An 11717-nucleotide genomic window follows, 5' to 3' on the forward strand; every position below is an offset into this window, starting at 1 on the left:
ATATATGTTACACGCGGAGATATATATTATCATTTAGGTGTCTCTCTAAATATATTTATTATGACATTTGGATTTTCGTTTATTTATTTTTTTTTGTTTCAAATCGACAACGAAAAACTATACACAGTATTTAGTTCGGAAAATACTTATTAAGAAATTTTAGCTATTTACACCTGTCAATTTGTAAATACAGCTTGAGGAAGTACAGTGCATACAATTTCTTGAAAAATATAATAATATAAATAAATAAATAAGACGGTCATTGTTACGTAATTAAGGCATCATCATAATAACAAGGTATTTGACGATACAAGTATTGCAAATGACCCGTATGAGTGAGCAGTAAATGGATATATCTATTGTAACGTTTATTAATTTTCCAACGCTCAGCTACTTTGGTTCATCAAGAAGAAAACACATGCCCATAATTCTCTTCAGTAATCGATGAACGTAAAATCAATTAACAACAAAGAAGACAAGTCTTTAATAGTTCTAGAGGGCGCTGCATACATTTTTACACATACAACATGGTTTGTGTTTAATTTCAAGCCGTCCAATATTTTATTCGGGATGAATAATATATGATACTTGGTTACTACAAGATTATTATTATGTTAAATCAGAGTACGCAAAGAATTGACTGCAACCCATCGATCGGAAGACATCACTTACCCGGCGTTTGGATATGATGACAGACATGTAGAATTAAACATACTGTATAGGTTGTGGAATCGCTTATCTACAGATACATCCTTATCATAACGTAGAGTAAAAGTTTCGTTTCCATACTCATCAAATTTATTGATTTGGGAGCAAATGCACAACTTTTAGAATACACAATGTATTTATAAAGTATGCCTATTAACTAAAGGAATACTCATTTTCATTATGTAGGTTTTCTCATTAAGTTATTAAAAATATGCTTTTACAATAAAACTCTGCTGGCATGTTGGCAAGAATTACGCCTCCTATATAGGCCTAGTCTATACCTGAACGATTACTTAAGCCAGGCACTCACTGTTTCTTACGACGGTCCTGTGACACTACTCAGTGGCGTAGGAAAGTATTTTTCATTGGTTGGGGGGGGGGGATGATTGGCGTGTTAGCCAGTGTCGTAACTGGCGCGGGGTGGGGAGCAGGGGAAACTGCCCCTCCCCTGACGGTTTTTACCGGGCTGCCCAAGCCGTCGTACCGGGCTGGGTAATAAGAGAAAAGAAAGAGGGGAGAGGGAGGGAAAGAGAAAGAAGAGGAAAAGAAAAGGAAAGAAAAGAGAAGAGAAAAATAAAGACAAGAATAAAAAGGAAGATATCATAATGACCAGACTTACAACACCCTGCAACCCCTTCTCCAATTCAATTCTTTGCGCGCATTTCTTGTTACGGTAGGCCAATTTCCCCTATAAATTGCACATATTTTTAGGGAGTTTTCATCAATTCCGACGAAATTAGAATTAAAAACACAAAAATATTTTGCGCGCTTGGCGGGCATTATTTAGGGCTTTTTAGTTTTTTCCTTTTTGAGTTATTTAAACACATAATAGTCCCAAACTCAAGAAAGACAAATTTAAGATAGATCATTAACCTAAAAGAAGGGCCTCAATGTGTATAGATGGTGAAAGAATATGTTTGTAATAAATAAAACCATGATGAAAATGCTTATATTTAGTTCAAACACACGTGTGTGGCCTATATTATAAATAAGATAAGACAAATGCATCCTCTGAAAGTTCCTAAAATTCTCAAATTCATTGCGCGCATTTCTTGTTACGGTAGGCCAATTTCCTCTATAAATTGCACATTTTAGGGAGTTTTTTTTTTTTTATCAATTCCGACGAAATTAGAATTAAAAACACAAAAATATTTCGCGCGCTTGACGCGCATTTTTTAGGGCTTTTTTAGTTTTATCCTTTCAAGTTACCGGTATTTAAACACAAGTCCCAAACTCAAGAAAAAGTCCCAAACTCAGGAAAGACAAATTTAAGATAGATCATTTTCACCTAAAAGGAGGGCCTCAATGTGTATAGATGGCGAAAGAATATGTTTGTAATAAATAAAACCATGATGAAAATGTTTATATTTATTATTATTATGTTGTAATGATGTTGTTTGTACTGTTCTTTAATTTTATTAAAGAGGGCCCCTGAATATCAGTTAACCTACCGGGCTAAACTAGAAGGGTTACCTCTTTAAAGATGGTTGAAATAAAAAATTTAAAAAATAAAATAAATAAATACCCACTCTGACCCAAGACCCCTGTTACGCGCCTGGTGTTAGCGCCAATGTGTGCCCTTATGCGGACAGGGGAAGTGACCCCCTCTGAAGCTGGAAACCTTGTTTTTGAAAAATAAATTGATGCAATTTACTATTATAGGCCTAATCAATAAATTCCCCATCAACCGATATAACCTTGGAATTGACATAACATTACTGATGTCGTACACACACTTCAGTGTGAAATGTGGCTCTCTTTGCAAGCACATCTAACATCTAAGGAAAGAAGAGCTTAGATTGGTACCAGATAAAATAATTTTATTATCAACATTTATACATTATGCTAATTTTCATTTTTGTAAGCGCATAAGACAGTGCAAATTATTTCTGTGACAGTCTTTTGAAGTGTGTAAAGCTCCATTTTATCCCATACATAGTTAAAATATTGGGGGGGATGATACAATGGACTATCCCCCCCTTGTCAAATATTGGGGGGGTATATCCCCCCCCCCGAGATCTACGCCTGACTGACTATTCCAAAGCGCTATCTGTGAGCAGCCCGACGCGATTTGTTGTCGCGTCGGGTCTGTGTGAGCTGAGTTAAACTCTGCACGCGTTGTCGACAGTCGCGTCGTATATTAAAAATATTTAATAATTCTCAAGATGGCTTAAAGGCTGGTTTTCTTAAAATTGCTACACTGTCGCTACAGTGTTTTCAGTGCAATCGTTGTACTGCGTAGCAGTCCCCGACGTAATCAAGAAGCCTCCCCGATTTTACCGACCAATCAGCATTACCGATAGTTGTCGGCGATAACGCGTAGCGATTGTATGGAAACCAGCTTATGACTGTTCCGCGACGATGAAGAGACATATCACAAGGCACAGCCTTTGGTTCGAGTTCAACAAAGGTGGTCCATTCAGCGATACTTAGGCCTATTGGTTTGCACAAAACATTCTAAGCTTGATATGTGTTATTTAAGAATATTTTCTTCCGCCATTACAGCAGTGGATACATCTGGTAAATCAAACTCAAACCCGTCCTTTCCTGTCAACCAGTATGTGGTTATTGGATCCTTTCCCTAAAAAACACAATAAGAAAAAAAGAAGACAATCATTTTTCGTAAAAGGAAGTAATGGAGCGGATATAGAACAGTATCATTATTACGTGTTGTTCTTGAGGTTTATCGCTGACTGGTACCACAGTTTTGTGTGGAATACCGCGAATGCGAGGAGACTCAAAAGTTATTTGTAGATTGCGTCAAAACTTGCATTCAGATCGACATAAGCGGCAAAAAGAGCTTGGCGGTATTCTTTACGGTTTTTTTTAGCCAGAATGCGTAATGCCAAAATTCTGTCAGTTTTGGGAGCGGGCAGCAGGAGAAAATTCACTTTGCTGAGGACTTTGTACAGCAGCAACAAAAGAGTTTTTTTTTTTTTTTTTTATTAAAATTATAGAAGCATCTTTTACTGTTACTGTATTTTATGAGTAGGGCCGACATATCGGAACATACGTGAAGCATTAATTAGAGGTAGCAGATCTATCAATTATCACAGAATTTTATGAATATCAATATTATGTTATAAAGAATAATGCACCTACTTTTACTGTTATCTCTCCGCGTTTTTTAAGATGAAATCTGCCAAGTTTGCACAATACACGATGTGTTTCACTGCTCAAGTGAATCCGCAATGCTTTGGAATAAAAAATAGGCCTATCACGATTTATTGAAGATATACCCGTTGGGTCTTTACCTATTTACTAAATATCGTTATATATATATATATATATATACAATTACAAGAATGCCAGTGACATGGCGATATGTTGCTAGGTATATTCATTAAATTAAATTGCTACATCTATCTCACCTCTAAAGGTGTACTCTCTGACGCTAATTTTGTGAAGCCGACAATATCACTGAAGTAAATAGAAACCTCGTCAAAATACTCCGCTTCCACCTGCTGGCCCTTCTTCAACTGTTCGGCAACAGATCTACAATATCGATAAAGGAAAAAATGCGCATAACTACTAGGCATACTTCATTTAATAAAATATAATAGGCATAGATGAAATACACCGACAAAGTACTCTACACTGTGGATGAATATATTTGACGATATCTGAGTTGAGCCAAACAATACAATTCAATACTGAATTTGCTTGCTTTGTATATGATTTAAATTTGTAAAATTGGAAACAAAAAAGAGGAAATACCTTCCTTGCCAATAAGCCAGTTCGAAGTTTGAACTGCACATGCCCGTATTAAGGTCAATCGACTGAACAAACAAACATACAGTACACACAGCATGTCTATTGACCTTGGATAAAGGCATGCGCAGTTTATTTTTATATATCCTTAATTATCAATTTTCTGATTGTCTTGGGAAAGAAAACCGAAATATTTGATATTTTAATCTTTGCCAATACGGCTCCCTGTAATTCACGTAAACTCCAACTAAAGACCCTGCAATTAAAGTCCATCTCCAATTAAAGACCAGTTTTATGCAACCTTTACCGTTCCCTGGTTCTACCGGGGTTTTTTTTAATAAAAAATAATAATTAAGTACTAAAACTAACCACGGCCACAAAAGTATAGAAGTTAATTTATTATTAATCCATTGAGTAAATTTATAAATACTTTATTTGTTTATAGGATACTAGGCCTACAATTCGTTCGTACAATTAGCTTTATACCAAGTGTATTTAATTTACACATTGCAATAAATTTTAAAATTAATTTGAGTTGAAAATGTGCAATGTCTGGGTGGTGAATTTCAGAAAAAGAGGGTTATTATATAATATTTTATGAAAAAGTACCTCGGTAGCATTTGGCCAAGAAGTTGCTCTGTTTTATGCTTCTCCTCTTCGAGCAGTAACGTCCGATTGTGAACTAACTCTTCCAAGTTGTTTGCATATTTCTCCATCATACTAATCATATTGTCTATAATATTACTTATTCTGAAACAATAAATATGCAGTGTACAATAAAAGGAATCAAAGTAAACAATTACGACAAAACACAGAATTTACTTCAAACACGAATACTTCAAAAAGCAGAAAACTATCATCGAGGAAAAATAACCTACCTCCCACCTGAAATCTGTTTAAGTTCTGATTTGATTTTTGGAATTGTTGGTCTTTTTAGTGGATCTTCGTCCCAACAAGATTTCATCAGTTTGAGCATTTGTTCCTTGCATGAACTCATGGGGACGGATGGACGAACCTTCGGAACAACGCCGAACCTCACTGATTGGATTAAATCTATTCAACACGAAAAGAGGCATATATAGTTTTCGTTTTATATAGTTAGAAGCATTTCTCCAGGTTAATATTCGTTAAAACTGTAAGCATCATACCGTACTCAAGCGAATAAGCGCCCCATTTCAATAAGCACCCCTCCTAACGTAAACATTTTCTTAAGTACCCCGTTTGATTGTGAACGGCCCCGTTTGAATAAGCAATTCCTAAAAAATAAATCAACCATACTGTACAGTACGACTTAATTTTCTGTCCGATGCATCAACTATTCGCATCTCAGCATTGTCGGTCGGTCTCAACACTCTCGCATGCAAAAATCTTGAATGTTTTATTTATTTATATACAGTTTAAAATATACCGGTAGGTACTTTACCGGTTGTCTTTGTGAATAAAACAAACTCGTAAAGAGCAAATATTCTGACAGTTGTCATTTATGTTGTTTATAATCCTCCATAATAATTTTATTCGATTATATATTGTTACATAATCTGGGTTTCGTTCATAGGGGTACTATGAATAATATTTTCTTTATTTCATTAAACAGGGAGTCGTACTCTCAAAAGCTTCGATGGGGGAAGTATAATAGAGGCAGTAGAGTATATTGGCCCTAACGGCCGTCCATACAAAGAAGATCTATTAATCAATCAATCAGGAAAAAAGATCAAAGTTCAAAAGCGCCACTTGAATTTTCCAAGTTCTAGTAAGAACCCCCTTTAACAGGAGCGCCTCGTTTGAATAAGCGCCCCTCACAAAGTGACCAAAAAATTTACCCGGGCGATTATTCCCGGAGAATACGGTAATTTTTTCCAATTGGTTGTCAGGCCATAAGAAGCAGAACATGAATCGAGTCATTAAAGAGAAAGAAATACAAATTTCCGTGTAAAAATACTCCAAATAAGAATGCACACGCCGTTGTGATTCAAACGAAAAGTCTTATTTATATAGGCCTTCATATTATATTTATTATTCAAAATTAAATTGTCTACTTTACATTAACTACATTAACTTTTCCCTAATTGATTCTAGCTTGTTTTTCATTAAATGTAAATTAGTCAATCTTTCAATCTAATTACTTAAAGTTTAATCCTTTCGGATTTTTTAATTTTTACAAACGAGTCTTCTTCTTTCGTCTTCTCCCTTCAGGGGTCGTCACAGCAAACAAGTCGTCTCCACTTCGTCCTGTTCATCACATCCTCCTCATTCACACCTAGTTCCTTCATGTCCTCCCTTATCACGTCCATATACCTCCTCTTAGGTCTTCCTCTTTTTCTCCTACATGGTAGCTCCATTTCCAACATCCTACTTCCAATGTACTCCACGTCTCTTCTGCATACATGGTCATACCATTTCAGCCTCGCCACTCTCAACTTGTCCCCAAATCGCCTTACATGAGCAGATCCTCTAATGAAATCATTTCTGATCTTATCCTTTCTTGTTACACCAAGGGAGAAGCGTAGCATCTTCAATTTTGCAACCTCCATCTCCTCCTCCTGTCTTTTGGTTAGGGCCACTGTCTCCAAACCATACGCCATAGCTGGTCTTACCACTGTTTTGTAGATTTTCCCCTTCATTTTCGCCGACACCCTTCTGTCACAGATCACAGTACACCAGTTACTCTTCTCCACCCATTCCAGCCTGCCTGCACTCGCTTCTTGACCTCCTTGTAACACCCGCCATTGTTCTGAACAGTTGATCCCAAGTACTTAAACTCCTCCACTTTTTTAATCTAGTTTCCTTGCAGGGTCACCATTTCTCTCTGATCTCCTTCATTTACGCACATATACTCAGTCTTTCTCCTACTGACCTTCATTCCCCCTTTTTCCAAGGCATATCTCCAATTTTCCAAACTCTCTTCAACCCGTACACGTCTCTCTGCACATATAACTATATCATCTGCAAACAACATAGGCCATGGGGCCTCCTGTCTTAACTCATCTGTTAATCTATCCATCACAACTAAAAACAAGAGAGGGCTCAGTGCCGAGCCTTGGTGTAAACCCACCTCAACTGAAAAACCCTACGTTGTTCCTATGGCACATCTCACTACTGTGGTGCTACCTTGATACATGTCCTGAACAAGCGTCACGTATTTCTCTGCTACTCCTGACTTTTTAATGCAATACCACAGCTCCTCTCTTGGTACCCTATCATAAGCTTTTTCTAAGTCATCTTCTTCAAAGCTTCTCTCACTTCATACTCGCTAATTTGTGGTATACCTTGGTCTACTTCATCTACCTCTTCCACCCGTTGCTCCCTTTCGTTTTCCTCATTCATCAACCTTTCAAAGTATTCCTTCCATCTTTTCAGTACACTCAACTGGTCTGTCAACACATTTCCATTTACATTCTTAATAGTCCGTACTTGTTGCACATCCTTTCCAGCACGGTCCCTTTGTTTTCCAAGTCGGTACAAGTCCTTCTCCCCTTCCTTTGTATTTAACCGTTCATACAACTCCTCGTATGCATTTTCCTATGTTTTGCCACCGCTCTTTTTGTCTCACGTCTTGCTTCCTTATATATCCTTTTCCTTTCCTCATCCATTAGGCAATCCCAGTTCTTTTTCGCCAGCGTCTTCCCTTTTATGCTGTCCTGTACATCAACATTCCACCACCAGGTTTCCTTGTCTTTCTTCCTCTGTCCAGAGGATACACCTAGCACTATGCTAGCTGCACTCCTTACCAGGTTTGTGACAGTTTTCCAATTTTCTACATCATCAATTCCGTCGAGTGCCTCTTTTACTTTGCCCATGAAATTTGTGGCACATTCATTTTCTTTCAACCTCCACCATTTGATCCTAGGTTGAGCCCGCATTTCCTTATGTACTTTAGCTATTAGTGTCATGTTACAAACCACTATTCGGTGTTGTTTGACAACACTCTCCACTGGGATCACTTTGCAGTCTCTAATCTCCTTTAAGTTACACTTTCTATATAAGATGTAATCCACTTGTGTTGACCTCCCTCCATTCTTATATGCCACCCTGTGCTCCATTTTCTTTTCAAAAAATGTATTTACAAACGAGTATGAACATTTTTCATCACTGCTCTAAATATCATGAGGCTGTCAGTATTATTGACAATTATAAGTATCAGTATTCTGCCTGCGAAGGGAAATGATGATAGTCAAAAAGGTTGTTGTACCTCGGAAACATACAAATTGCAGTTAAAAGCAAAAGCAACCATCACAAGAGTAAAATCGATCTAATTCTAAAATATGCTGAAAGCTTTTGAAGGCGTGCGTGTGAATGAACATTTAATTAAACTGAGAAGAAAATTAAAGTAATCAATCAAGAGGTATGGCAGAAGTAAATTAAGGGATTTTGAAAAGATAAGCCAACGAAGAATATGAGTGGGCATAAAATAATAGTAGGTATGAGATTATTTAAATGTATTTAAGAAGGAAGGTGTGAAGAAAAAAATGTCAAAGAAGAAAGGGTTGTTTAAAGAAAGGTAAGCACAAATCTATCTCCGCTCTGTGTGATCGCTTAATGGTGCGATGCCGTCTGTTGATTGTCTGTGGCAATATGGACCTAATTTCTGGGAATCCCCCGCCCCTTGGATATTGTTGCTAAGGGCCCACAAAACGACAATGTAACAACATATACGCAAACACGTGATGTTGTGGGACAACACGTGTTTGTGAGACACGCACTGGGCGGATGCAGGATTCGGCGGTAGGGGGCGCGTGGTAGTCCACACCACCTTAGCCCACCATTGTTGGGGCTGATGTGTGAACATTTTGAGAATATGAGCCTCCAGGTGCCCGGAAGTTGTAATCTCATAGCTTAAAAATCTTACCGGTAATTCATATCAACAATTAGTTTTCTTAAAACAGTTCAAGGGGTGCGCGATCGCACCGAACCACCCCCCCCCCCCCCTTCTCGTCGCGGTAGCAATGAAGAAAATTATGAAAGTACTCAGCAAGATCTGCTTCTGTTTGAATAATATTGATTACAATATGATGAGAGCTCACCCCTTGGTTCAACGATTTCCAGTAGGCTGCTGAAAGGTCCGGTCCGGAGGATGATCTCTTGAAGAATGATGCCGAAGGCATACACGTCGCCCTCTGTTGACGGTGTCGCAGTTTTCTGACGCAATATTTCAGGAGCTGTCCAAAGTAATTCTAATTGGAGATGCACATATTAAAATTACAAATGTTCAAAGTGTGATTAAAAGGCAATTATTATTTATAGGTCTAGGGGTTTAAGAATTATCTGTTAGAATCTCTCATAGATACTCGGTTATAGATCATCGATGGTCTAAAATAAATTAGAAAAGATCTCGACTTATCTCATGATAAAGGCTGTTAAGGATCCAATATATAAAATGATTAGCTCTCAATTTCTCGAAGGCGTAGATCCCAAGATCAGCTCTCTACTCCCCTAGCCTTATCATAGAGTTATAAACAATCGGTTCTCCAACCAAACCCCAAACTTCGTAAACTGACGTGATAGAGCATTTAGGTTGAACATTAATCTGCATCACTGGCTGGATTACCCTAGTTGATAATGGTATTTTAAATATTATCTGGCATTTATCAATAGCCTGTTAAGGACACTTTAAAGAGGTAGGAAAAAATTGCGTTTAGGCCTACGTAACTATCAACATACTTCGGCACACTGTGTTTTCATCTATATCGTCTTCCATTTCTTCATTCTTTTTAAATTCAACCAAACCAAAATCGGTTAATTTACAGGTCCAATGGCTGTCCACAACACAATTTGAAGACTTAAGGTTGCCATGTTGTTTCATCGGACTATTTGACAGAAAGTGCAATCCCTAGTATTTATATTTAAAAAGAAACACCGAATATCCATTAAATTAGAAAAATGAAAAGGAATTAGAAATGAGATTGAATGATAATAGAATAATAATAATGAACAATATCAATAATGATAATAAATGATAATTTGACACAGATATGTTTATTTTTAAATAATAACAGTTTTGGGACGAAGATGCAAGCATAGTTTTTCGACTTATGATCATTGAATCACATATCTAGAGACATGAAGTAGGAAGACAAGAAAGTATGAAAGATAATGAAAGAGACGTTTACTTAATATCCCGCTGTATACTATTTAACATTAAGTAAAATACCTTTACCTGTACTATATCTGAAGCAAATGATAATTTAAAATTCTCATCGATAGAAATGTCAGTGTTTTCCAGTACATCTGCGAGGCTGCCTTTGTTACAGTAGACCATGATGTAGCAGATGTTAGGGGCCACGGTGCAAGCGCCTACGAATCGATTTATGTTTGTATGCTGTAGATCCATCATCTTAAAGGAAGGACAGAACACATCATCGATTTCGAATAAAAATATGAACACTCTCAAATTTTATGTGACAAACCTGTGTGACGTACCCATATATGCGCATAATGAAATAATACTACACCCATTATGAACACGTCACATTTATTTGTCAACTAAAATTTAATAGTGTGGACAGAGAGATTTCATTCGTTGACCATTAAAAACAAACAATACGTACGTAGAAGCGGTTGGCGCATTGGTTATGACTTGGACTCCCAGCCTTGAGGGGAGGGGTTTGAAGTCGCTTGTGTTCTTGAGGTCAGGGGTTCGAAACTCTCGCTGTGCAAGTCGCTTGTGTCCTTAAGGCAATGCACTTTAACTATATCTACGTTTGTGTCTCTACCCAGGAATATAAATGGGTACCTGGTAGGGTGTTGTGGCATTGAATGTACTAGTTTCGTGCGACGAGTACAAGCGCACGACTAGGCATACTCCTGTCTCTTATACACATCTAGATGTGTATAAGAGACAGTGTATACACTCACTCATATGGACACAGGGTGACATTGAAAATCACAAAAAAATTGCGTTGTTAAACAAAGTGGCTATCTTGAGTGCAGATAACTTCAAAAAAGAAGGGATAACAGTTAATCTGATGCCATATTTGTGTAATATGGTGGAATATAAGTTAGACCTTCATAGCTATTACCAATCCAGAGTTATAAGCTTCCAAAGTTAGAGGAAATTGTGTTTGCGCATCTTGAAGGGCCACGCCCATTTTTTGAGGAGTCAATATCTCGGAAACTACAAAACCTATAACACTAATTTTTTCAATTGTTGGTTTTTCACATAGTGGATCATTTTTATGGAGTTTCATCAAAATCTGAGCGGGTCATACTGGAACTTTTTTGAAATCTGGTTGATTTGACACGGAATGACCCAATTGTGATTTTAATGATCATACAAGCTGAAAGATCTTAATCACAAGAAT

General features: G+C 37.3%; 1 protein-coding gene across 1 annotated transcript; it reads right to left on the reverse strand.

Moving 5' to 3' along the window:
- Positions 1-4070: 4070 nt before the first annotated feature.
- LOC117121501 (atrial natriuretic peptide receptor 1-like) lies at positions 4071-10745 on the reverse strand. Its single transcript, XM_033266707.1, has 6 exons — positions 10574-10745; positions 10078-10246; positions 9441-9590; positions 5298-5472; positions 5029-5169; positions 4071-4203 (listed from the first exon to the last, which is right to left on the reverse strand). The coding sequence occupies exons 1-6, from the start codon at positions 10673-10675 to the stop codon at positions 4071-4073; spliced, it is 870 nt and encodes a 289-aa protein (XP_033122598.1). The 5' UTR covers positions 10676-10745.
- Positions 10746-11717: the final 972 nt, after the last annotated feature.

This window comes from Anneissia japonica, unplaced genomic scaffold, assembly GCF_011630105.1.
Source record: "Anneissia japonica isolate Jap-2015-1 unplaced genomic scaffold, ASM1163010v1 scaffold287963_len587249_cov193, whole genome shotgun sequence".
Classification (NCBI taxonomy): Eukaryota; Metazoa; Echinodermata; class Crinoidea; order Comatulida; family Comatulidae; genus Anneissia; species Anneissia japonica.

Coding starts and splice junctions, on each gene's coding strand:
- LOC117121501 (XM_033266707.1), bottom strand. CDS start 10,675: ATGGTCTACTGTAACAAAGGCAGCCTCGCAGATGTACTGGAAAACACT. Junction 9,591..10,077: donor TGAAAACACAGTGTGCCGAA/GTATGTTGATAG, acceptor ATCTCCAATTAG/AATTACTTTGGACAGCTCCT. Junction 5,170..5,297: donor AAACAGATTTCAGGTGGGAG/GTAGGTTATTTT, acceptor TTATTGTTTCAG/AATAAGTAATATTATAGACA.